General features: G+C 50.2%; 1 protein-coding gene across 1 annotated transcript; it reads right to left on the bottom strand.

The window, feature by feature from the left end:
- Positions 1 to 129: 129 nt before the first annotated feature.
- IQSEC3 (IQ motif and Sec7 domain 3) lies at positions 130 to 26,169 on the bottom strand. Its single transcript, XM_024217967.1, has 12 exons — positions 25,414 to 26,169; positions 25,082 to 25,341; positions 20,555 to 20,716; positions 9,792 to 9,914; positions 8,505 to 8,671; positions 7,314 to 7,453; positions 6,320 to 6,445; positions 4,632 to 4,731; positions 1,841 to 2,002; positions 1,044 to 1,136; positions 288 to 331; positions 130 to 204 (listed from the first exon to the last, which is right to left on the bottom strand). The coding sequence occupies exons 1-12, from the start codon at positions 26,167 to 26,169 to the stop codon at positions 130 to 132; spliced, it is 2,208 nt and encodes a 735-aa protein (XP_024073735.1).
- Between the last annotated feature and the right edge of the window lie 1,802 nt (positions 26,170 to 27,971).

Raw genomic sequence — 27,971 nt, 5'->3', positions numbered from 1 at the left:
TCCCTTAAGTAGCAGCGCGGGTTAGTCTATGGCATTTGGGAGCTCGGTCCATGAGGGATGTTGCAGTTATAAAGACGGATTGAAAATGCTTTGAAGTTTAGTTTGGATTTGAAAGTTGTATTACCCGTCCTAGCAGTAACTTTTAATTGTATCTCTGGAAATTGGTAAAATTGTCAGTCTGGCTGGGGAGGCATTGATTAAAACCTGAGAAAAGAAACAACAGAGAATGTGAGAAGAGCTGAAGTGAGAGAGAATTACTTACCTCAGCTGCTCTGCGCTCTACTTACCTCCACTGTGCTATCTGAGACCTTCTCCCCCAACTCCTTCTTGCCTTTGAAATAAAACAGACCTATCAGTGAGGAAACCTACGTCTCATGACATCAGAAGGAGCATAGCATGGGGCTGCGGCAGCTCAGGGGACCGGGGAGGGGCTATGGAGCCTCTAGGTTCAACTCCAGCCCAGACTGATGGCAACTGATTGTTGTTTCATGTGATAACCACTTGGTGGGGTAGATGAAATGAGCTGCTGATCCCAACTCAGTTTCTTGTGGACTGGTACCCAAATCATCACTGTGTCTGGCCTTAATTGGCAGTCGTGGCAGAGAAGCCAAGCCAGGAATGAACATGAAGCCTGTGCTACCTAGACGTGGCAGGTCGGTAGGAGGGTGTGAGCATCCGAAGAAGCGAGGTTTTTACTCACGAAAGCTTATGCCCAAATAAATCTGTTAGTCTTTAAGGTGCCACCAGACTCCTTGTTGTTTTTGTAGATACAGACTAACACGGCTACCTCCTGATACTTTTCCCCTCCAATGGGTTCTCTGTGGCTATTCTGCAGTTGGGGTGGCCCTCAGAGAGGCTTCTAAAGAATTTTCTTAGGTACCTGCTGAGTACTTATGCCCAAGTCACTTTTCCACTATTTGCTGAGGGCTCAGCCCTTACTCAGAGTGCTGAGCACTCGCGCCCACTGAAGTCAACGCGAGTACTTGTGTGAGTGTCTGAGTAACAGCTGCACAGTCGGTCCCCAAAGGAGAGTGACCTCTAACCTGTCGGAGATGCTTGCTTGGACTGTGGTTCCATCTGAGCCCCGTTGGTCTTTAACGTAAGAGTCTTTGCCCCCTGCTGCTTCTCCAGCTCCCCTGAGAGTCAGAAGGATAACAGTGAATGGGGAGAGACCGGGACAAGAGTGAAGGTGAGACAAAGAAACAGAAGAGAGAGTCACCCAGAAGAGCAGATGTACAAACAAGAAGGGAGAGACCAAGAGGCAAAGGAAGACAGGAGAGAAATAGGAATTAGAGATGTTGTGTATGCACATGCCCGTAAACGCCCCCGGAGGGACAGACTCTGACACCCACATTCACGGGGAGTAGCACCTTACTCCATGAGTGATACAGTTGACTCCAATGGGAATACTCATCCATTCAGAGATATTAAGGCCAGCAGGAACCCTCCTGATCTAGCCTGACCTGCAGAGCACAGGCCATAGAATTTCACCTAGCAAAACACAGACTGTGCAGTGACTGGCCCAAGGTCACCAGCAAGCTGTGAACAGAACCCAAGTCTCCTAACTCCCAGTCCAGTACCCTGTCTACGGGGTCATGCTGCCTCTCGTGGAGTAAAATAATGCAACATGATGGTTATCAGCACCTGTGGCTTATACCAGTTCATACATACAGAACCTTCCCAGGTACTCACAGATCATTTCTGTGTATGAACATACATAGGGACAATCACATGCATATTCCAACATACACCCACATGGAAGGGATCTTCAACCCCCCAACACACATGGACATACATACAGGATGACTGCATGGAGTCTGGATCACGCTGGAAGCCTTACATTCAATTCGTATCTGTTCTAGCTCCATCACCTCTGCTATTGACTCTTTTAGATCTTCCACAAATTTCTGCATTTCCTCTGAACCCAGAGCACAGAAGTGTAGTACCTGTTTCTTGTCTGAGCCCGAAACTGGAGTCACCAGGGTGATGCCATGGGGGTAATCTGAGAACAACACATGAACAGAGATTGACAGAATGAAAAACCCAGACCTCACAGCACCAGCCCTTGCTTGAGATGTGGCTGTATCACTCCCACTACAGCACAACATTCAAGACTTTCTAGCACGGATGAAAAGATGCAGTGCATCGTCGTACTGTAGCACAGTGCAGCATCTGGGAACCTGCACTGTTCGGGTCACAGATCCTACGCTGTCCTATAGCATAGGCGCTGTGACTGTACAGGGGATTGTCTCATAGTGCAGCACAGGACCTGTCTCCTGCAGCCCCGAGACACAACTGCCGCATCTCCCTTGCAGTCACTGACAGTACTATGTAACTGGTGTTTGCCACCACCACCATGTGATTGCATTTCCTCTGTAGATTACAGCACGGCAAAAAAGGACTCTGCCCAATATGGTGCAAGCACAAATACTACAGTACAGTGCAGAGGCCAGCAACCTCCCGCACTGACATAGCACTGCAATAACCCCACTAAATACCAGCTCAGCATGCAGGAAACTCCAGCACTCAGAATAATAACTGTAACGCTTCTGATATGTTCCATGTGTTCTGGGAACCTTCAGGACTGAGACATGACAGTACAGAGCATTTGATTTGAATAGGAGCAAAGGACTTACATTCAGGCAACAAATCTTTCTCTCACCCAGCAGGGGACAGAACAAATCTGGCACCATTGAAGTCAATTGCAAAACTCCCATTGATTCCGGTGGGGCCAGGAATTCACTCTAGGTCTCTGTCCTAGCCAGCAGGGGGCATGGCAGGGAAGGAGACATAGGTTTACAAGGGTCATAGCCTGCTCTCTGTCCCAGCCAGCAAGGGGCACCACCTATACTGGGAGGTGATCCCACTGTGCAGGGAGAGGAAGTGGGGCACAGGGAGACATACTCCATTCATCCAACTTTAAACCAGACAGGCCTATTTTTCAGTGGTTTGTCTTCCGTCCAGTACTGAGACAAAACTGGATGTGGACAGTATTGGACAAGGGATGCCATTTTGAAGAGCACACTCTGCCTCTGCTGGCGTGAACTTGCACGCATGGTGTGTGCGAGGTATTGCTGGCCAGGCTGGAGTCACACCACTCCTGTCCAGTATTCTGGGGATGCGTGAGTGGCCACCCTAACCCGGATAGACTCATTTCTTTCCCACTCAATGTAGGGAATGTGATGGGGAGATGCACAGGTTGCAGAAAGAGCATGGAGAGATGAGGGCCAGTGTTCTGAGAACGAAAGTGGATGCAGGGAGGAACCAGCCAGAGACTCCAGTCTCCAGCCAGTAGGAGAGCTGCAGAAGCAGCCAAAGCAGGGACCTCCAGCCATCCAGAGAATTTTCTATAGTTTTGATTAGACTTTTTCTGCTCTGTGCTGAGTGGCTGTTTGCTCCACCCTGCCCCTCCCTTCCTTTTTCTTTCCATTTAGCTGATTCCCCTCCTAACGAAACCCACCCAAATAAACAAACAATTGTGGCACTAACATGCCCTTTGCCACCATCCCATTGTTCACTCGGCCTGTGTGTTCTACCCCTTTCTCCTCCCTGTGTCCGTCTTGTCTATTGAGATTGTAAGTTCTTTGGGGCAGGGACCATCTGCTCTATGTTTGCCCAGTCTAGCACGATGGGGCCCCATTCGTGGTTGGTCCCTAGGCACGATGGTAACTAACATTAATAACAACAACACTCCTAAATTCTAACCCCCGCTCTGACAGTGACACCCCTCTGTGACCTTGGGCCACTTAACCTCTCAGCCTCAACCACCCTATGTGTACAAGGGGGATGCAAGTCATAGTGCCCGTACCAATCTCGCAGGGGTGCTGTGAGGGAGAAATAGCGTCTGCAAAGAGCACTGAGGATGGGCTAAGTATTATTATCATCTCCCTTCTCCATGGCATACTCCACACAGGTGCCCATAAGTATCAATTAGCAACAGCAGCAGCTTGTGCAAATGCTGCCATCTCCTCCCACTCTGAACCCGGCACCATCAGTTACGCTGAGTGTTTCTGGCACTCCTCCTCCATGGAACCAGTCTAAATAATGACAAATAATGGCTCCATTCCCAGACCATCAAGGTCAAGCCGATGAGGTTTGGCCCCGTGCCACGCTTTTGTGGGTGCCGTTCCAGCAGCTGTTTTGTCTCTTGGCGCCTCTGGGGTGGTGGGAGGAGGCGCAGCACCTGAACAACAGTGGTGTGGAAGGCAGAGCCGGACACGTGATACCTGTGGGGGGGACAAGCTCTGCAGCCGCACTTGCTAAGAGTGCACTCCATCTGATACAGTCTCCATCTGGTGCTGGCTATGTGTGTGGTCCTGGCCATACTGCCAGTCCAGCCAGCTGCACCCCCGTCTGCTGCAGAGTGAGCCATACCCCTCTTATGCTCAGGGGGAGCAAGCAGACACATTCTAGCTGCCTCCTGTGCAGATGCAATGAGAGGGATAGTGGGTAGGAGCAACTTCTCCCCAACCCACTGCCCCCATACAGCAATGATTCAGCCCCCAGTTTGGGCAGCATGCTCAAATCCCTGCTGATGGAAACCTTTCCAACTGGAGGTTCCAGATGCAGGGACCTTCCCTCCAGCTCCACCTGCCTATCCCCTCCAGGGAGCCAGCCCACAGCAGACTTACATTCATTCTCAAAAAGATGGAACTGCATCCCCAACAGGCCAACTGACTTGCAAAATGTGTAGGTTGAGGAGCTTTTCTTCTTGGGGCAAAGCTTGAGGATCTGTCAAAGGAGAAACATCAGCAGCTAAGGGCACTGGGAAAGAATGAGGCACGAACAATGCAAACTACTTCGAGTGCACTCCAGAAAAGCTCCGCTAACGCAGCATCAGAGTGATGAATGGTAACCCATAGGCTCTTTGTTTAGTGATTTCCCTGTCATGCCACTCTGCATGCTGTACTTACAGCAGTCCTTCAGAATGTCTAAGTACACCAAGCTCCGGATCCCACTGTCCTTGCTCCTTAGATGGCCTCTCTTTGACACTCTCCCATTCGCAACTTTGCAAGCAGATCCTTGTGGGCCAGAGCATGCCATTGAAGGCATGGGCTAGCATTGAGGGTATTACAGAGCCATCCACAACATGCCTTCCAGAGAGCCAGGGGTACAGGGTAAGTGTGCATGCTGCACTGCCCCTTAGAAGATGTAGCACATTCTCCCCTGCTCATCTGGTCATTGTCTTGCATCTCCTCTCTGCCCCCTTTCAGTTGGCTAGTGCCCTGGGGGACACTAGCAGGGAGCAGTCCCTACCCTCAAGCTCCTGTATGGGGAGTACAATAGAGGGTGAGCATACAAGGAGCCTTCCCCCCCTTATGTGTATATGCAAGGGACAGGCACAGCCCGAGCCGATACTGGAACAACCATCTTCCCAATCCACCTTTAAATCACTCCCGAAAACTCATTTCTTACCATTAAGCTTCACTTTTCTCCCACCCTGTCTGCTCCCAGTCTTGCTCCTGATTGTTCAGTGTTTGCCTGGTGTTTGCTTAAATTAGACTGCAAGCTCTGGGGTAGGGAATGTGTTTTTAAAGTGCCATGGACATCTGTGTCTCTATGTGAATAATGAATAATCTACACTGAATGCGGCAGTGTCTTGGCAGTGTCCATCATGAAGGATTTAGACAGCAGGGGAGCTCTGCCTGCCTCGGCACTGACAGATAAAGAACCGAGCTTCACTGAGAGGAATGGAGTTACTGTGGAAAGTACTGACCTTGCTTTGTTAGCGTGACACAGAATCACCATGGGACATGGCTTATTGAAGGGTTGGAGATTCCTGTAGGTGTTATTGCCCCATTTTACCATGGGGGATGCCATGGCATCTTCTTACAGTGGGAGGCGGGATTCTGTGGCCTCTTCTTATGATGTGAGGTTGGGGGCTGCCATGGCCTAGTTTTGCCAGCAGCCTGTGTCCCTTCCTGCTCTACCATTTTGACAGTGTGTCCCAAAGAATTCAGAAGCTCCTTTGACATAAGAACGGCCATGCTGGGTCAGACCAATGGTCTATCTAGCCCAGTATCCTTTCTCCCAATAGTGGCCAGTGCCAGATACTTCAAGAGGGAATAAACAGAACAGGACAATTATTGAGTGATCCATCCCCTGCTGTCCAGTCCCAGCTTCTGGCGATCAGAGGTTTAGGGACACCCAGAGCATGGGGTTGCGTCCCTGACCATCGTGGCTAATTGCCCTTGATGGGCCTATCATCCATCAACTTATCTAGTTCTTTTTTGAACCCAGTTATTCTTTTGACTTTCACAACATCTCCAGCTCCTCCTTTGGCGCCACTCTCCTGCCTAACATCCCACAGCACGCTCACCACCAGCAGGTCATTGAAGAGGAACACTTCCCTCTGATGAGCAGCCTGCTTCTGCATTTTATTCACATCCGTCACCTCGTAAAGGCGGCTGCAGCAGACCAGCCGGCGATGTGGCACAGACAGAACCTGCAAGGCCCAAGAGAGAAGTTAAGTGGGAAATGTTCTCACCATTCTCCCAACCCAAATGATTCAGTGTCACCTCTAGCTACTCAAACCTTCATGCAGTGGCACCAGCTCTGCCCACCTGCATCCTTCTCCTCATCATCACTTTCCCCGCATGCCACAGCAAGAACTGGCCCACACCCTTCGACTCTGAGGAACCCGAAGGAGTGGTGGGGCAGGCAGTCACTGGAAGCCCTCTTGTTATTGAATCAGATCACCACACGTCTGGCTTACAGGGATCGTGGGTGGCTGCTTACCCTCTTCAGCATCCTGCCATCACCCCAGCTGCGGGTTTGTAACTTTCTGACCCTCTGGAGATTATTTCACACAGTTCAGGTCAATGGTGTGTTTTTGCGTTACTCATTAGTCCCGGCCAAGGAAACCATTGGTGTTCTCTTAACCCTGGCACTCCTCAGGGAGCTCCTGGGAGAGCTGGATGAGATCACTTTCTATCAGACTTTTCCTATGTCCTCACAAAACCTGAAAGAGAGTCTGAAGCACTGCAGTGTCTCTCCGAGGTGTCAGCAGGCAGGGCCCGTGATAAGACTCTTGGCTAGAGGATGAGTGAACCAGCTAAGACAAATTCTGGCTAAGGGAGCTCCAAAACCATTAAGAATGAGATTGCAAGAAAGAGGGGAGTCCAAGAAAAGGGAGCAAATGTTAAAGGACAGAAGGGAGTGGAAGGAGAGAAAGAAGGGACTATGGGAAAGAGTTGAATGGAGAAGGAAGGATGCAACTGCAACAGAAGGCGGGGGAGAGGAGGAGACGAGAGGAGATTACAGGAGCTAGGGAAGTAGAGGTGAGAAGAATAGAGCAGAGGTTAAGAACTCACTGTTTTCATCCCTACAATGGATTTCTCCACCTTGGTGACATAGGTTACATGATCCTCATTGGATTTGAGCTCTTTCTGTTGGATCCTCTCATAGATCCCCACTACCAGCTCCCGGGGAATGTCAGCGCCGTCGTCCACCCCTGAAAAGCACAGAGAATGTAGAGCAGGCGAGGCAGAGAGCAAGGAAAGAGCTGACAGTCCTCAGCATGCACCGATTGCCTCATTTACACAGTGTGTCTAGGCAGTGTGGGGGAGATGGGAAGGAAGCAATAATCTCTCGGTATAATATACTGCCTTCTCTGCTGATATAATGATATAATCAGGAGAATGCAAAGGATTTCATTATTCCATCTCTTTGCATGCTGGCTTCTTTCCACGTGTTCCCTGCCGTTTTACAGTCACACTTTCATATTTATAGATCTTGGGCCACTCAGCAATAAAACCTGCATTGATTTCATATAACCATCGACTTTAGAGATGGAAGAGACCTATTAGGAGATCCAGCCCATTCCCCTGCCAATGCAGGATCGTGGCTCAATTGTACCTTTACTAGTTGCTTGGTCTGGTCTAGTTGTAAGTGTCCCCAGTAGCGGGGCTTCAACCACTTCCCTTCAAGATTAAGAGATGATGTGTATGTGGATCATGGTTAGATGACAACTAAAGTGAGACCCAAGATAAGAGAAGGCAGGTGTGGCTAGCAAGGAGGAGAGGGCTGTGGATAGACAGTTAGAGGGAATAGCATGCAAGCAAGGAAGGGGAGATTTAGGCTATCAGGAAATCTTGTCCAAATATTTGAAGTACCAAGATGGGAAAGGAGGTGTTCCAGGAGATCGAAGAGGATGTAACTAGGATGAAATCAAGCAAAGGAATATTTCAATATCAGAGAAAACTTCTGAACTGTGATATCTATTAAACTATGTAAATATCTCTCAAGAAACGTGGTGGAAACCCCACCCTTTGAGTCTTTTAAAAGTGGGCTGGACATATTGCTAGAGAATATACTGTAGAGGACAATTCTGCACTGATCCACTGGGTGATGGACTAGCTAGGACCTAACAGGTCTTTTCCAACTCAAGATTCACAGAGAGCAGCAGCCCCGGTTACAGAGGCCTCAGTTTGTCTTTGACTTCAGCCCTAGCACACAGAATCTGGAGCAGCAGGAGTTCTGCCTACTTGGGGCAGCATCCTCACCTCTCAGGTTCCGGATGAAGTCCTCCAGCATCATCTTCCTGTCGGGTTTGATGTTGGGGCTGTACATGTCCGTGTTGAGGAGGATGATCGCGAAGGCCAGGATGAAAATGGTGTCCGGATTATGGAACTGCTGGACCACGTCCGGGTTACACATACAGTACCGCTGGCTGTAGTGGGAGGGATACCCAGACATACTATGGAGACCCCAGAGTGGAAAGCAAAGGCCAGTCTACCCCAGATGTGCACTTGGCAGGGCCCAGACTTCTCCTCCCTCAACTGGACCTCAGTACGAAGGAGCAAATCACTCCTTTACACTTGCCTTCATCTCACACAAACTGGGAGTATCTGGCTGTTCTCCCAAGGCACAACTTAAGCACCAAGGGCAAATTGTGCCATCTAAGCATCAGCTCTACTGCCCCACAGGGAGCTCAGGATGCAACTGTGTCCCAGAGGGACTCCACAGGCTGGTGTACCCTGCTTCCCTACGCGTGGCTGGTGCGGGGGTGGGGGCCCACCTACTACTTCCCTGTTTCGGGGCACAGTACCCACAGGTATGTGCTGAAAGAGCAGCCCCAGTGCCATTATGGCTGCTCCTTGTGTGTGGGTCACACATGCAGGGGTGGGGAGGTTCCTTGTGTGCTCTCCTCGCTGCACAGCCCATCTCACTCTGGCCCCAGGATGCTGTGCAGTCCTAGAAACCTGTAACTGCCTCAGTCCTCCAAGAGATTTCCCACTCTGCACCATGAATACCACTGAGTTCCTGTGAGACAGACATCTCTGTGCCTGCAGGACAGATGGGATTTACCCGTTAGCCTGCCTGAGGAATTACCCTTCCTTCAAAGGGAGGTTTAGCTCTGTCACTCCCTCTCTTTTGTCCTACAGCTGCAGAAGTGTTAACCACCCACTTCACCTTGAATGGTCTCTTGCATCACGGGTTAACTCCTTATGCTAAACAATCTGTTCCACCTTGTATTTAGCTGTGTGTGACATGCTGCATACCTTTCCCAAGACCCGAAGAAGTGCTCTGTGTAGCTCAATAGCTTGTCTCTCTCACCAACAGAAGCTGGTCCAATAGAAGATATTATCTCACCCACCTTGTCTCGCTAGTATCCTGGGACCAGCACGGCTACAACAACACTGCAAACAACACTCTCGCTCCAGTCACTCTTTTACTCTGCCTGTTTCCTGCCACCAGCATGTCCCAGCTCTTATTTTCCTCAGTGTAAACAGTCGGTGTCTCACAGCCACCAGGGCTGTGCGGGCGCACTGCAGCGACGGCTCTCCTACCTGAAGGCCTCAATTAGCCGTTCCACCTTCTGAGCCTCTCCCTGCACACGGATGTGGGCCTGGAATTTCCGCAAAGCTTCATCCAGCTCCATGCCCGAGAAGTCCATCTCGTCCACCACACAGCTAAGGGAAGAGGAACACAAACTCCTTGAGCACCAAGCCCACGATAACACTCTCTCTGAAGGGACATAGGGTGGGCTCATGAAGCAACCTACCAAGGCAGACAGTGACGCCAGCAGAGTTTCCTACGGATTCTGCAGCATGTGAGTAATTCCTATGAACAGCCATGTATTTATTTCTTCATCTATTTCCTGTCATCTGTCCATTGCTCACTCACTGACCCATGCAGTGACCCAATACATTCACTCACTGCCACTCCTCCTCCTACTCACCCCCTATAATCCATCCACGACCTGTCCACTCATCCATCCCTCTCTTATACACCAGCAATTCAGCCCGTTGTCTCTGCATGCACATCTATCACCATTCATTCATATATCCATCCCCCTTAACATCCGTACTTCCTCACACCTCCTCACTCAGGCCCTGAGCGGGAGAAGTTTTCCTCTGGATAATCATTAGCAGGTTCATGGTAGCAGCCACTTCTGCAGATGTAACATTTAAAAATAAAAAGCTCTTCCAGTGCATTGTTTCCCTGCACTGAGCCCATCGTGCTTATTTGTAATGAAAGAGGTGCTGGGGCTCAAGCAATTTTTTTACTTTCATAACTCACGCAGCAAGCCCAGAGGTGCTGGGGCTATCAACTGCCAAGCCCAGAGGTGCCGGGGCTATCAACTGCCAAGCCCAGAGGTGCCGGGGCTATCAACTGCCAAGCCCAGAGGTGCCGGGGCTATCAACTGCCAAGCCCAGAGGTGCCGGGACTATCAACTGCCAAGCCCAGAGGTGCCGGGGCTCAGCCCTTGCACAAATTAAGCACTGACCGAGCGCCAATGATAACTCTTATTGCCAGAGTCTAGGACACTGGAAAGAAACACCCCTCTATGCCTACTTCCTTTCTACTTTGGCTCCAAATTGGTGAAAGCTGAGCTCCCCTTCAGGCAAGTGAGACCAACTTCACCTCCCCCTCCCCCTGCCCCTTGCAACTCTGCCATGTTGGGGTTAAAGTCTGCACATCATAATTTGTATGTCTCCTGCTCCCTACTGGCTATTCCTTCACACCCCTTCTCCACATGCTTTGCAAAAGGCTGCTTTACACACTTCAGTCTTGCGTCTGATGAAGTGGGCATTCACCCACGAAAGCTTATGCTCCAATACTTCTGTTAGTCTTAAAGGTGCCACAGGACCCTCTGTTGCTTTTTACAGATTCAGACTAACACGGCTACCCCTCTGATACTTCAGCATGTGACACTTCCTCTCCTTTCTTGCACTCACTTCTTGTTTTGAAGGTTTTCTTCACAGATGTAACAGCTGCAGACTTGCTTTTTTCTCCATAAAATTGAAGCTAAGACCCTGGAGGGCAGCTGAGAGGCCTGTCTGTGCCACCCCCGTATAGTCCTTTGTCCCCCGCCCAGAGGAGCATGCCCCACACTTTGGGAAATGTGGAGCTAGTAGAAATGGCAAAGGGGTGACAAAATCTGGTTTAGCCAGTTCCGCTGGGCTTGACACTCCATTTGTCTGGCAGATTTCCTTAGGTTCCAGCAGCATTTTAAAGGTTCTCTACGGTCTTTATAAGGTACAAACTGTAGCATTTAGGTGCTTGTTCACTGACACTCAACTCTATAGTACTTCTCATGGGACTCCAGCAAGGAGAGTCATTTCTTTCCAAAAGAGGCAGGGATTGTGGAAGCTGTGCTTGGACTGCCTTGGCCAGTGGGTCAGTAGCCACCAGCTCTGCAAGAGTGACAGAATCTCCTCAGCCTCCAGGGCCTTGGTGCAAAGGCAGCTCAGCCTCCAACTCGATGAAACTGCCCCTCCCCAGAGCTGGCTGCACTAACAGAAGTAAGACGGGGGTGAGGTTTTATGAGAGTGGGTTCCTGCATCCATGTCAAGGATCACACAGCTCTTCCATGTGCTATAACTTAAGAAGGCCTGCTCATTTTTCCATACAAGCACCACTGTGCCTCAGAGATGGTTTGGTATTTTGATTCAAGGCGCCCCCAACAACCTGGGACGTAAGAGAGCTCAAAACGCAGGCACCTGGCATCCCCTGGGGGTCAGAGTCCGGATGCCGAGCATTCCCTGGGGATGGGCTCCAGTGGGATCATTTTTCACTGTTATTACATACCTAGCTGCTTCTCCTTGGGCCTCATGCCCACAGGTAGTATGCCCAGAGGCACGTCGCCCACTGATAGCGAAACGTATGTAGCAGCATCATGCCAGTGATGATTGTGCCGCGAGGCATTTAGCAGAGGACTAATCGTGGCAACGGAGACTCGTGGTGAACGAGTTCTGAGAAGGCAAGAAGCAGCTGTACCATGTGGGGCTCGCATCAGCTCAGCCAAGCACAATGACCTATTTTCAAGCTTTTCCGCTCAGGTGACAATGCAGCGGGAGCCGGGCTGCAACTAAAAGCGTCTGTAATGAACTCACAGCCCAGGCTCAGGGAGGGAGCTGAGGAGAGGCAGCCAGGTGGAAACTCTTAAAACCACAAGACTCAAAGATATTAATAAATAACATTCCTCTCCCCCAAAAAAGAAATAGAACTTCAGGGCAAACTGGAAGAGAAGAGCTCAACTCACATGAGGCCGGCTGCACTGCGCATGCCAGCGGCTCCACGCGGGAACATGGCAGTGCACGCACGGCTCTCCTTGCACAAGGGAGGCTGTGCCATGCACGCTAGCGCTCCCAGGGCTCAAATGGCTGCAGTGTGCATGCCAACTCACTTGGTAGGGAGACACTACTTCATACACACCAGCCCTCCTGGTATGAGAAGTGCATGGCACAACCTGCCAGCTTTTCTACCTCACAGCCCATTTCCCACATGAGAATCTGCACTGTGTATAAGTCCTTTTTGCACAGAACAGACTCCCCAGTGCAGACCGCTCTCCTCACACAAGAGGGGCTGCAAATACATGCCTGGCTCTGCTTACTTGAGGGGTGCTCTGCCAGGCCTATAGACCTTGTGACATGAGAGTGTCTGTGCCGCGTACAAGGTTCTTGCACAATCTTCCTATCCTGGGCGCCCTAGCAGGAGCAGAAGCTGGGCTGTGCACAAGTACCTGTCACATGCGATCTGCATTGTGTACACGTCTCCTCCCCCTCCCAAAAGTGTACTGCACACCTGGCTCTCCTTGCACTAGGGAGGCAGTGGCATGCACAGCTCCCGCCTGCATAACTCAGATTTTACTGGGGATATTGCACACAGTTGGCAGCACTAGGCAAACGTCTCTCCCCATCCCCCCATTATCAATCTGTTGATGAACTAAATCCATGGTCTCACCTCTGGTGCAGAAGCTTTTGCACAGCCCCTGCTCAAATCCTCTTGTAATGCAAATCTCCTGGGGCCCCTCAACAAGGGACGCTAACTCCTTGGTGAGTGCGGTTGTTTTGGGGGTAGCCAGGAAGCCTCCTGTGCCAATCCAAGGACAGTTTAATGGGTGAAATAGCAAACTGGCTTCCTTCACTGAGAGCTGCCTCCTCGTGCTTCTGGCTGTGAATTTCCATCTCCCAAGAGGAGCTCCTCTCTACCTCGCTGCCCATTAGAGAAAGGGAAGGCAACATGTGTCTGACAGTGAGGAGAGCAGCACGCCCGCAAGGAGAATGCGTCAGAACAAACCTAGCGCTCGCATTCTAACGGTGACCTGCCCCTATTCACCGCAACATCTCCTACGTTCCTCCTTTGGAGACAAATGAATCAGGACAGCCGCTCTGACCTTCCCAGGATCCTGTGACCCAGAGCGTGAGCAATCCAGCCCCAGCGGCACTGCCAGCTTCATTCATGGCACAGGTCAGAAGAACTGACTCATGAATGAACCAGGAACGTATGAAATTCCTGAGACAAAAACAGGGGGGATGGAAGAAAGAGAGCATGAAAGAATGAATGAAGCCAAGCAAAAAGACAGCATGAAAGGATGAATGTCAGCAAAGGCAAAGAGTGCGAGCATGAAAGAATGAATAAAGGAATGAGAACAAAAGCAAGCAAGCATCAAACTAAGAAAGCACAGAAGAAAGAATGGCTGTAGAAAGAGATGAAGGCAAGAATGAGAACATTGCTCAATACTGTGAATGCTGACGTTTTTTACTGGGTCCCTTCCCACACAGCTATGTGATCTGTCTGATAGAATGTGTGGAATATGTGATATGCAGACATCTTAAAAACCACTTTGAATTCAGATCAGTGGTCTAGTGGCCACACAGGCTGGGGCTGTAGCTTTAGACCACAGGGAGGTAACCTATGGCACGCGTGCCGAAGGCGGCACGCGAGCTGATTTTCAGTGGCACTCACACTGCCCAGGTCCTGGCCACCGGTCCAGGGGGCTCTGCGTTTTAATTTAATTTTAAATGAAGCTTCTTAAACATTTTAAAACCCTTATTTATTTACATACAACAATAGTTTAGTTATATATTATAGACTTATAGAAAGAGACCTTGTAACAACATTAAAATGTATTACTGGCACATGAAACCTTAAATTAGAGTGAATAAATGAAGACTCGGCACACCACTTCTGAAAGGTTGCCGACCCCTGCTTTAGACCATCATACTCTGGGCTGGCTCTGTGCAGTCCATGAGGGTGGCAGAGAATGGGTCACATCTGGCTGTCTACTAAGTCTGCTTGGCTGACTGCAGGAACAGTGGGAATAGGATCTAGTGGGAGATGTACTGGCGCTCTTCAGTCAGAGGGTGGGTTCTTGGACTGGAAGGTCTTATTGGGTGAACAGGGAATGAAGGAATCGGATGGGATTTTCAAAAGTGCACAAGATGCTGGTAAACTCCCCTGTATAGGCAAGCCCTTAGGAGCGCAGTCCTATTGACTTTCAAAGGAACTTGTGTTCTTCTGTCATTAGGCACTTTTGAAAATACAACCCATAATGTGTTCAAATACCACAGAGTGCCTAGCTACCATGCTGATGATTGTAGATTTCATTGGGTGAGATGAAATTAGATGAGAGAGAGAGAGGGAGGGGTAGGGGAAGGGAGAGTATTATTCAAGGGTTGTAGGGGCTTGGAAGTCCTGATTTGCAGGTAGTGGGGAATAATTTACCAAACTAGCCAAATCTTGTGCTAGTTAAAGATCTTTACATCCCTGGATATTTAACACGCATTGTGATCTACACAGAACATTCCTCTTGTCTGCATCCACATACACTCACTAAGCATGAATTTAAAAGGTCACATTTTTAAAGGACGGTGCAAAAATATTTGTGCAATTATTACCTCTGTTAAATGACAAAAGAAACAGATGGCAGGTCACTTGCCCATCTGACTGAGCGGAGGTCTTTAATAGCCCAAACTGTCCTTGGAAGCCAACAGGAGTCTCCTGAGTAAAGATACCAATGCTGAGCCAGTAGTTTGTGACCTGGGCCATTCAGCTCAGCAGTTGAGTGCACGAGGGAGGCTGGAGACTTTCATAGCTGTTTTAAAGGCTGTCCTATTATTTATTAATTTGGCTTGGTTAATTTAACCTGGTTGTGATAGGAAGAATGCTTACAGCTCACATTTCTAACACGAGTGTTTTGTTGCTTTTCATATTAAATTACAGCTAAATTAACACAGTAAATCTCATAAATAATTGAAATGACTTTGCAACAACAGAAGGGCAGGATTCTCAGACTCACGTGTGTAATTTGTACTCCCGTGCTCTCAGTCGTGCTCACTGCATGGGTCTATCGCCCACCCAGATATGCTCTGTCAGGGGGACCCAGTGCTGCCACCCAAGCACTTGCGATAATGTGGTTACTTGTGCAGCTGAGAGAAGGAGGGAGGGCACTAGTGCTGCTGGCAGCACTGTACATCACAGAAAGAGCGTATCTGGGCAGGCTGTAGACATGAAACACACCAATCAATGCACATAGGCTGATACAATAATATATGAGGACACTACTCTGCTGATGGGACCGGAGACACTGGTGCTCTGGTGTTGTGTTAATACACGAAGTGTGGATAGGGCATGGGACTAAGACATTGGAGATGGGGTCTGCCATAGATTCAGTGGGCCAATTCTTCGCTAATTCATGCCAATGTAACTATTAACTTGAAAGGAAATGCTTCCGATTTACACTGGTGAAAGGGCAATCAGGCCAAGTGAGTGATCTTGGACAAGTGTGACGGGTTCCACTTGCCCCGAACTGGCCAAGAAGAGGCTAAACACACACTCTGGGCAGAGGAAGCTCCGCCCCCTCACTCCTGCTGGACATACTCCAACTGGAGCACTAGTATAAAAGGGAGCAACTCAGCTCAGTCAGGGCTGACCACTGAGGCGGGAGGATGCACTTTGCAGGCTCCAGCCTGGGAGTTGCTGAAGCCCCAGACTGCGGAAGCCAGAGGTGCCGAGACCCAAACGGATACCTAGGTACCTAAGGATTCCTCAAAGAGGTTAGAACTGCACAGGCCGAGAAACCCAGAGACCTCGGAGACGCCCGGACCATGGTATCAGGGACAGGGTAGGAAGTAGCCCAGGGGGACTAGTTGTTGGAGGGGACATCAGCGTATTGCGGTTGGATCCCCGCTGACTCAGTGGTGAGAACATTTGCCACTGTCAGGGCACTGGGCTGGGACCCGGTAGAGCAGGAAGGGCTCAGGTTACCCTACCCCAGCCACCACTCACCCTTGGGTGGCGGCCCACTCCCCTGACCAGCCACTAGGCCACACAGCCCTGTGGAGGAGGGCAGCCATTGGGCCAGATCACCCTGAGGGAGAGGGAAGCCTCAGTGACTCTGGCCACTAGGTCACATGGCCCTGTGAAGAAGGGCAATCGTAGAGACTTTGGCCATTAGGCCTTACTACCCTGAGGATAAGGGTAGCTGGCTGGACTTAACTGTGGGGCCACAATGCCCTTACTCCACCCCCAAAGGGGAACAGGATGCATTTGCCCCGTGATAGCAAGTCACAGAACTTCTCTGTCCATCTGTAAAATGGACCCAATGATTCTCCTTCACCTTTGTTAAATGCTTTGAGACCTATGGCTGAAAAGTTCTTTGGAGGTGCCATGCGTGATGAGGATGGTGCTCAGGTACATTAACACACCAGGACACACATGCACTCACAGCTCTACTGACATGCACAGTAATAATGACATGGCATCTACATCGTATTTACACGGGGATGCATGGCACAGGCTCTGTTGTAGGAACCTTTCTCACTGAATCCTAGCACATCATTTGTTTACCCGCAAGACAGATAAGAACATTGTCAGTGGGGGCTGATGCACAATCTAGGGCTAGCAGGAATTATCCACCTACTGCTATCGCAACAACCCCTCTCTCTGCACTGAAGAAGGGCTTGGATTTAAAGAGGCTCTGTCTGGAGATGCAGCCCACACATTGCCTGACGGGGAAAAAGGCAACTACTTTTAATTGTGGCGCTCGGCATGAAATGATTTGAGAGACCATGTGTCTCAATTACGGCTGGATCAATACACACGCAGCATATGAGACAGAAAGGCAGGATACATGGCCAGGCACCTGTGGCAATAAAATAACCCTGATATATAGCATGACAGTGATGGGCCTTGAAATTTGGACCCAAGTTTGGCTCCTGATTTGACATCTCTTCCTTCCCCACAGTTTTGGGGGGAAGGGGAGGGGGGGATTTGGGTTTCCAGTTCGGCTCTGTTCATCACAGGTCCTAATTGTGGAATTTGAGTGTCAACATTCAGGAGACTGGGGGAGGGGGCACATTCCAGGTTCAGGCCCGTCTCTGATTTATAACAAGGTATTTAGTACAAACCTTCCATCCCTATGGAAAGAAAGATCTAACAGAGAGCTATGATACATGCTGACGGATATTTGGCTAAGGGCCCATGCTGAGCGTCTCTGGAGAGTCAGCGCTGAGTAATCTTGTCTCCCACTGACTTCAGGGACGACCTCACAGGATCAGGCCCTGAGAGAGCAGAAAGGCAGAAGTTGCTTTTGTACTCCTGGAGGTGGCTGTTGCTGAGGAGCAGGGCTGAGCAGACACACTGGCTCAAACCCTTCCTGCTCTCAGTGCCTTGATTTTCAGGAGAGTTTGGTGTGATAGTGCACTCTATATGATTTTATGAAAATATGCTAATGAGTTTAAATATAATGTAACTGGAATATGCTTCATGCAAAAGGTCTCTTGTAAGGTATCACTACAAAGCTTATAATCTACTGAGTGTGGTCATCCTATTTGTATAAATGTACCACTTTTGTATCTGAAACTAGAAATATCAAATATAACTCTGAGGGCCTACTGTAATTATGCAAAGTGTGGGCCATTAATGGTGGTTTGAAATCTTGATGACTCCCATTAACCAGGACCATTGTCTGCAGATGGCTCTGTTTTACTTGTAAGTTTCCCTGTATACATGTGTGCTGATGTGTGCTGGCAAGTGGGTAATGAAGTCTTACAGTGATATGTGAACTGGAATCCAACTTTAACCTGGTGCTTTTCCATTGAGAAGGAGCGGGTGGGAACCCAGAGAGGGACAAAGGGTTCCCACCTTATGCAAAAGATATATAAATGGGTGGAACAGAACAAATGGGGCAGCCATCATGAGGAATCCCCTAGCTACCACCTGAGCTGGAACAAGGGCTATACCAGGGGAAAGGACTGTGCCCAGACTAGGAAGGCATCCAGTCTGTGAAAGAGACTTATTAAAACGTCTCTCAGGGTGAGATTTTATCTGTACTCAGTTGTATTACTGTATTAGGCTTAGATTTGCGTGTTTTATTTTATTTCACTTGGTAATTCACTTTGTTCTGTCTGTTACTACTTGGAACCACTTGGATCCTACTTTCTGTATTTAATAAAATCACTTTTTACTTATTAATTAACCCAGAGTATGTATTAATACCTGGGGGGGGGGGGGAGAAAACAGCTGTGCATATCTCTCTATCAGTGTTATAGAGGGCGAACAATTTATGAGTTTACCCCATATAAGCTTTATACAGGGTAAAACGGATTTATTTGGGGTTTGAACCCCATTGGGAGTTGGACATCTGAGTGTTAAAGACAGGAACACTTCTGTAAGTTGCTTTCAGTTAAGCCTACAGCTTTTAGGGGACGTGGTTCAGTCCCTGGGTCTGGGTTTGCGGCAGGCTAGCGGGTCTGGCTCAAACCAGGCAGTGCACTGAAGTCCTAAGAGGCCAGGGCAGGAAAGCAGGGGCAGAAGTAGTCTTGGCACATCAGGTGGCTGTTCCCAAGGGGGTTCTGTGATCCAACCCGTCACATTTGGCTCTAACTCTGTCCCTGGCAGTGTTGTTTGTCATGGTCCAAGAGCGGTGCTGAGCCAGCACGCAAGCAGTGGGTGTTCCACTTCTTCTACTGGTGGAGAGTCCCCTACAGGGGGCCCTCCCCTACATGAGTGACCTGAAGGGGACTAGATCCTTCAGGGCTGGGCAGTAAAGGAAGCCCAGGGAGGGAGACAGCCTGAGACCCACAGAGAAGCCAGTCTTGGAGGAAAACCTGCCCTCTCAGACAGGGGCCAGAAGACCAGGTAAGACTCCTCCTGTCCCCATTCACCATCCCAAAGTCAGGAGGCAGCAGGTGAGTGATGGTCCTGCAGACCATGGTGGGGAGGAGGCCAGGACTGGCTGGAGGCAGGTGCTGGGAAGCACGTATGGGCCTCAAAAAGCCACTAGCAGTCTCCAGCCTGAAGTGCGGGGCTGATGGAAGGGGCTCTGACTTGCAGGACCAGGAGAGAACCAGGGTCAGCAAAGCCTAGTGGAATGACCCGCCAAGGGTAGCAACTGAACAGGAGCAGAAGGGAGCCTGAGATAGGCCGAGCAGGCTGGGGAACACAACAGAAACGGCACTGGAGGCAGGTGTGTGGCGAGAGAACCTCAGCTCATGGAAGCGGATGAAATGGCACTGTTGGCCAGCCCTCGGGGATTGCAAAGGTAATAACAATCCGTTACTTGAGTGTCTTCTAGCCAAAGCTCTCCGAGCACTTCACACACACCCACAGCTTTGGCCCCCATATTTATTATCCCCATTTTACAGATGGACGCAGGTCAGTGACAGAGCTGGGAATGGAACCAACTCTCCCGACTCCCCAACCTGTCCCATAGCCACAAGGCAGTGCCTCTCCTCCCCTTGTTACCCCGATCACCTTCCACAGTGTGCCACGGGATCTTTAACACCTGAGGAAGCTGTGGGACCTGGTCTCCCTCTTGCTCACCCCAGTTTTACACGCCTATAAATCCAGTGACTCTGGTGGCTCTGGCTGCTGATTCACACCAGTGTGATCTCTCAGTCAGGCCGGGGGCTGTTACGTTAATCCTAGCTGGCTGAAGGAGCTCTGGGGAAAGAGATGCTAAAAGGCCAGAACAGCGGCTGCAGCAGCACCAAAGAAAGCAGAGCTGCAGCAGCCCCTCACGATGCAGAAAAGTGTGTGTAGGGGGACAGGACAAGGAGAAGGTGGAGCACGCTCAGCGGGAGGGGTGCAGCTGGGGGGGGATGTGGGGAAGGGGAGGGGCAGGCATGCTCACTCAGAGTGAGGGGGGCAGTGCAGGGGGCACATTCCCTCAGAGTGGGCGGGCAGGGGCAGTCTCAGAAGGGGCAGGGGAGACGGAGTGGGGAGCACACGCACTTGCAAAGGGAGTTAGGAAGGGGGCAGGGCACACTCACTCAGAAGGGGAGGGCAGTTTGGGGGAGAGGGGAGGGGTCTCCGCACTTACTCCAGGACGTCCCTGTTGAACTGTTTCTTGCTGTTGCCCAGGAACTCCCCGATCATCTGGCGGCTGAGGCCCTTGCGCTGGAGCAGGAAATGTGCCACCCCAATGGGCGTGTCCGGGATAAAGCCCCGAGAGATCAGGAACTGGATCCCTTTGTCTGGATTTCTGGAAGAGAAGGACAGGGACGGTGAGCTGGACACTCCCTTTGGGGCACCATTGCCTCTGAAAGGAGTCCCCTTGGGGAGCCCTCTCCCACATTCCTCCCATTAATGTGCATGCTAGTGACTGGCCTAGGGGATCCATCCAGCCTGTAGGGGGGAAGCCTCGCCTGGCCCCTGCCATGTCACAGGTTAAGGGGGTAAAAATGGTTCTGATTACAAGGACAGAAGCATCCATGGTCCCTGTCCAGCTGGTGTGTCATTCCGTGGGGCAGCCTTGGCCACTCAGACTGGGGCCTCTACAGGGACTGCGAGTGCACTGAGAACCTAGTGATGAGGACACAGCCTAAACAGGCCATAACCTTCCCCGCAGCCCCCACCCCGGAGCAGCTCTGTGTTGTGTCAGTATGTTTGTCCCTCTCTGTCTGCTTATGGAGCTCTCTGAGAGTTGCATGTGTGTGACTCTGCAAGTGCGTGTGGTTCTGCAAGTGTCTGCGCCTGAGTGTGTGTTGTTTGTGTGCACCTCTGCATGTGTCTTCGTGTGCATGAGCATCTCTGAGATCATGTGTGTTTCTGTGCACAAATACACACGATGCGTGTGTCACCCATGTGTGTTTATGTGTGTGCCTCTGGGCATAGGTATTTCTATGTGGCCCTGTGTGTGTGTGTGTGAGCATGTATGTGTGAGTGTGCGTGTCTGTGTATGGCACTCAGGGGCGTACTGAAGGTTTGCATGAATCTCTTTTGTCCCTATTCCCCTGCCCCTCCGGCAGGCTGTCACTTGTGATGCGCTCTAGCAGACAGCACTCTGGCTGTCAGTCAGATGCACAGGGGAATCGGCGAACGCTGAGATGATTTCCAAATTCCTCATGGTTCTCCAATCCAGGGTGGTTGGTGCTTCCTCGTGAGGGAGGCAGGAATGTCCCATTTCTGTCGTTAGCCCTGGCGCTGGGGAATTTTGCAAAGGCTTAATGAATGAATTTGCACAAGCAGCTTCTTGGGGGAAACAGCACAGTACACAGTAGCACATGAGTGCTTGATTCCTCCGTGACTTCCACTGCTCAGATCTACTGGGTGATTAGGGACTATGCAAACAACTCATCCGTACCCAGGATGGAACAGCATGCCAGAAAGTGCATCATCCCCTGTAGGAGAGCCCCATAGGGCAGACAAGAGTGCATGTACCAGAAATATACCCAATACCATGGAATTACATGAACAGAATGAACTGAAAATTGATGAAGTGATAATCCTAGTGGAAAAAGTGAACTCAGCCCATTCAGTATGCACATGGGAGTTCGGTCAAATACCCCAGTGAAAAACTCAGGCTCACGTAGCCCATTAAGCGCTACTTAACACATCATGTACATCGGGCAAAATGCACTTGCCGTGCTACCCCACGAGGCTCGTGTGTCACCTCTGAAGAGTCAGTGTAAAGAACACTACCAAACACAAGCATCACAAGGGGTTGTGTGTGTGTTGAATTCACATTCAGCAGTGAAAGGGTTTGGAAAGTGCACCTGCAAATGCACCTCTGGGGCATCTCAGCAGATGCCCAAATGTCAGGGGCTGATCTCAGCTACAGGTGCAAATCCAGAGTAATTCCACTGAAGCCAGTGGGTTTACTCTGGATTTACCCCAGTGTACCTAAGAGCTGAATGTTGCCTGCGAATGGAACTGCCCTACCATGGGCATGGATGTATAGGTTGGGGAAGCGGGGGGAAGGATGGTGCAGGAAAAGTAACAAACTGGAAGATGTAAAATAAAGCAGCCCCCACCCCCCATCTCCCTTTAATTTACATTTCACCATTCCCACACTCCCTTGGCTGCAACTAGAAGATAACGTGATGTACACACTCGAAACTCCCATTGACTAAAAAGGAGCTTTCCCTCTGCTTTTGCCAGGGGCAGAATTTGTTCTCCATAAAATACCAATAGGTGTGATGCACTCTCAAGTAGCAGAGTGACTGAATGCCACACAACTGAATACTGTGCTCTGTGCCAGTTACCTTCATTTATTTTATCCACGTTATGTATCTTACATCTCCACTTACATCACTTCTGAATTTGGCCCCTGGCGTTCTCCTCTGTCCCTGAGACGCTAAGCCTGGCCAGTATGTGCTGCGGGATTCTTACAGTCCTGCTGGCTTTCCCTCCACCTACACAGCTAGCAGCCCACGCACAAACACAGTTATTAGAGCAACACTGCATCATAAGGAACTCTCCAGTCCAGGAATTCCACCCCCTCGCTGTGGAGTGTGGACTGGGTAAAGTGCCACAGCATAAATGCAATCACTATGTTCCCAGGAGCCAGGTCCAATCCAGAGTATCACTTGCTGAAAACTCAGATGGGGACTAAATAGCACAGTGAGATTGCTAATAGACAGTGGAGCCTTTCACTTTTCAGTCAGGCCAGTGGTGACTGTTTGATGGCCCTATATGAAATGGGTTTTCTGGGTTCAGTCTAGTTTCTAGTGGGCAGTATTCACATCACTATAAGTACCAATCAAGTAGCCTCTTTGCTGGAAGTCTCAGTAGGGAGGCTAAGGACTGCATGGGCTATATGGACTGAACTGCCTTCTCAGCCCCAGAGACAGTCCCCTTTGGGGCTCACTGGTGTGTCTCTGCAGAAGAAGCTTGCCCTACTGCTGCCCTTTCTGCACAAGTGCATAAACAGAAGACTTCACTCTCCCGGACTGACAAGCTGGCACCTTCCCTCTTCCCAACTAAATGTCTTTCTGAAAAAACTGACTCTGACAGGTGACAGGCACGAGACTGGTCACAACCGGGTGGAAGACATGGCCAGGAGAATGTGGTTCTGAGCAGTGCGTATTTGACATGACTCCAGTCACACAGAGACCTAAGAGATATGGTGAGCCTGGGTCAGCGAGTGGAAGAAGACCAAAGCAGTCAACAAGCTGCTGATTCATCATGTGTGTATCTGCCAAAGTGACTGCAGGAGTCGCAGGGAAAAAACATTCACACCCCTGCTTTACCATCAGCTCAGTGCTCATGTCAGCTACATACACAATTCAAGCCAGACGAAGACAGATTGGTGCAGGCACAGTTGCCAGGCATGTCTGTGAATATATAAACATTTTAACTCGCAAAAAGCTGAGCACTGAGTCCATCTTCAATAAAACACCCATTCAGACCCAAACAAGCCTGAGGCCTGTCTCTGTAAAACAACTGGGCAGACCTGAGCCTGTCTCCTACGTAACCAGACCTGTGTGCCACAAACCCACCTCCGGTGTCCGTCCTCTCTGTGCTCCAGTCTCCACACGACTGCCAGCCAGACCTGAGGACACCCCAAGCCTCTTTCTGATAGAACATGTTCAGACGTGTTCATGTTCCATTCCCGTCTCAGGTAAAATGTCCACCCACATCTCTGTGTGCCCCTAAATCTGTCTCAGGGTAAAACGTCCATCCAGAGCCAGGCCCAAACCTATCTGGTAAACACCCAAAAGATGTGGGTGTGCAAAATTTCCCCCTAGTATGCAGCCTAGGCTCTCCTCAGAAATCATTCTGCTAACGTCACCATCCAGGGACTGGAATGAATACCAAAGTGAAGAGTGATATGATCAGATTGTGAAAGGGCAAAGAACTATATTTCCCAGGGTTCATTGCAGTCAAGAGAGTCTCACCTACAGGCAATGAGCAAACCCAAAGTTCCTTATAGAGCCTCAGTTGCCTTCCGCAAATCCAAGGTACGTGACCTTCCACATTACCTCTTCTGACTCAAATCTCTAGGCTGCTCTGCCTTTGCTTTCACACCGACAGCTTTTTTCACAGGGCATCGTTCTGAGCTGTGCGATAGATTGTGATGGCTAAATTGGATCTGTCAGGTGAAAAATTCTCCCCAAAATACTGAAGGAAAACTGCAGCTGGAGCACCCCCCTGAGCTAGTTAAGCTCTCGGCACTCTAAACACAAGGCCTGGGCTCAGTTCTCATTCAGAAAAGCCCCACAGTGAGTAACCAGGGCTTGGGGACAACCCCAACCCAAGAGTGCCCTGTTGTCACTAATGAGAGGGGGCCTGTGTCCCATCCCCAGCTGGACAATCCCCTCATCTGGACAATGGTCGGGGTGCAATCTTCAGCACTCTGGACAGTAACCATGGGGTTTTAGGTTCACTCCCCAGCTATGGTGGAGTATCAGGACAGCAACCAGAGAACCTAAGTTCACTACTCACAGGGCAAAGCCCCTGCACTGTAGACTGGGGACCTGAGTTCAGTCCCCAGGAGGTTTCACCCTGGAACATAAATGAGTTACAACTAGGGATGAATCTAGCCCAATACCTTTTATAGCTTCTTATTGTCATCAATGGAGAAAGCCGTGTGAGATTAAAGGATTTAGTCCCATTAGCCACTTACATGTTAAAGAGGTTCAGCCCAATGCGGTAGAGCCGCTTCCTCATGGTGTCTGTGGAAAGCGTGGGAGATTTGCAGCTGGCTGGATTCTCACAGTGGTACCGTGGGAGGCTCAGAATCATGGCCTGCAGCGCTTCCTTAGAAGATACCTCAGAGGCCGACTTGGCTGACGTGGAGGTGCTGCTGCTGCTCAGCTGCTCTGAGTTGTCTGCATTTTCAGACTCGGAGCCCTTGCCCTGCCCAGTCTCATTGTTTGAGTCAAACTGGAGTTTCTGCACCACCATTTGTCCTTGCTCCATCACCCCTCCCCCCAAACCGTTGGTGTTAACGTTCACCTCGGTGAAGGTGTGACTGTTCTGGAGGACCCTGGAGTCCGGCAGCCCTTCCAGGGCAGCCTGGGCCTTTTTGTCTTCCTTTTCCCCATCCCCTGGGCTTTCTTCAATTCTGGCAGCTTGAGAGAGCCCAGCCTGGGCACTGCTGCCAAGACAGTTCGCCATGGACACCGAGGTAGAAGATGAGACTGAGATATTCTTGTTGTCAATCTGGACCGTGACATCCCGGAAGGCCATCATGAGGGTGCTGCTGCTCTTGGGCAAAGTATCTGGCAGCAGTCCCTCCTCCTTCTCTTGCTCCCTCAGTTCAGCTTCCAAGTCCTGGTTCGGCTGCATTGAGCTGGCACTGAAGGTTTCTCTGATCTGGTATGAGCTGCCATCTTGAAGGGAACACATGGTCTTCAGGCTCCATGTACTGAGGGCATCATCAATAGACTTGGCCAGGGACTGAACCTGTTCCGTGAAAGAGTCCTCCAATTCAGTCAGGGCCCCGCTGATGGTGACTGGCAAAGATGGGGACCTCACCAAGGGGATGCCCACAAAGTTGTACCCTTCCATCAGGGCTTTATCAGCAGAGAAGCTTTCAGAGTTCTGGACCCGGACTTTTCTTAATGAGATTCGGCGGGGCATGCGGCTCTCCAGCAGGGAGTTCCGGATCTTCTCAAAGTTTTTGCTGAGTTGGTACTGGCGGAAGGCAGTCTGGATGGTGCAGGCTGCCCTGCGAGAGACCAGGTGCCCTCCGTATTTGTGCTCTAGCATTTCGATCTGAAACACACACACAAACAAGATTTTTAATTGACTTTTGAAGGCTGTCCATGACCCCAATTTATACACTGATTAGTTAGCAATGACACTCAGTGGGACCTCCAATACTCCATTAGCCTTTTTCCACACTGCGGTGCCCTGGGGATGTCTGCTGGGATTGCAACAGAAGGGGGTCCCTCACAGCAGTGCCCTGGCCATGCCTGCTGACAGTGTGGGCTTCCTCAAAGCTGTGCCTTGGGAATGCCAGCTGGGGTATCCGCAGTGTGAGCTTCCTCACCGCTGTGCCCTGGCAAAACACCAGCAGTGTGAGCTTCCTCGTGGCCGGGGCCTGGCAAAGCCAGCTGAGACACTGGCACTGTGAAATGTGTACAACAGGACACCAGCCTGTGAAATTCTTTGGAGTAGAGTCTTGTCAATGCAAGTACAGCACTCCCGCAGTGTGACCCTCCCAAAGCTCCATTAACACTTCTACATCCCTCAGCTACCTCAGCAAAGTGCCTCTAGAGAAAGGGGAAATCACTGAGAAGAAGAAAAAAACTAAGGAATTTTAACTGTCAAACAAGGGCTCAGATTAAAAACTATGGACCCAATCCTGTGAACGAGTGTCCTCAACTTCCACGGAAGTCAGTGGGCATTGAGGTTGCTCAGCATGTGACAAGAAGTGCTCCGCATCTCTCTGGGTCACACCCCTATCTAAGCTCCACTCTTTAGCCCGGTGCACTTCTAGACTATGCAATATCTCCTGAGCTGCTAATCTCTCTCACACACACACACACACAGAGCTAGGAGACATAACAACTTTAGTCAGAGCAAACCAGCCACAAGGCCTACCCTGGCCACTTCATTATAGTTGTTTCTGTGCCACAGTCTGGACAGTTTCCCACATGAACCCAAATGCTGTTTCCTTTTCCCAGTCCTTCATTTTTGCTCTGCAAGTGAAGTCCATGACATGTGCCAGAGGAGGATGCTGTCTGTCTGCTTCATACATCACACCAGCTTCAGTCCCGATGAGTGATCAATAGAGAACAATGTGGGAGGGATGAAGATGAGGGATGATGATGCTGAGGGAAGCAGAAAGGACAAACCCTCATTATCCCCATTGAGATGTGGCTAAACTGCTGAGCCTGGCAGGCCCCTCCTGTGTCTGATAAAGGACTTTATTCTCCACAGCGCATGTACAGAGTGGGGGGGTGAGAGAGAATGAGAATGCCAGGTAGAAATGAGGCGCAGGACAGAGAGCACAAGCAGGCTCAATCCTGCATTAACAAGTGAGCTGTTGCATGACCAAGTTATTTCTGCTTATTAACAGGATCAAGGGCAAAGAGGGGAGCACATGGTTAATTGCCTTATATACAGAGGACAGGCCCATTCTCAGACAGACCGTGTCCGCCTGCACTGCACGCCTTTTTGGTCCCATGGTTTCAAGAGTGGGTGTGCAAAGACCTTGAGGTTTATTACATGCTCACTGTGGACAGGACCAGATTCAAGCATAGCCAGACTACGGCTGTATCTAGGGTCCCAGCTCCTGGAGTCATGTGATTGCATCAGAATCTCAGCTTTCTTGTCTTTTCAGTAGGTTTCTGGACCTCACAGCTGCAAATCTAACCTTCAGAAAGTGAACCGAGTGCCTGCCTGCGTCTGCAGAGAGCCTGGAACAATAGCTTTAAGAATTGCCCCATGTGTCTCAGTAAGCTATTAACTACAAGATCTGCTGCTGTGGGAGTGAGAGGGGCTTTTGCAGATGACACCTGTGACGAACTGGGTCTGTTCTTACTGTGGTCTGTGAATGCTGACAG

Source organism: Terrapene carolina, unplaced genomic scaffold (assembly GCF_002925995.2).
Source record: "Terrapene carolina triunguis isolate 2854851 unplaced genomic scaffold, T_m_triunguis-2.0 Scaffold247, whole genome shotgun sequence".
Taxonomy (NCBI): domain Eukaryota; kingdom Metazoa; phylum Chordata; order Testudines; family Emydidae; genus Terrapene; species Terrapene triunguis.
Note: the sequence above shows the minus strand (reverse complement) of the source record. Positions and strands in the feature narration are given on the sequence as shown.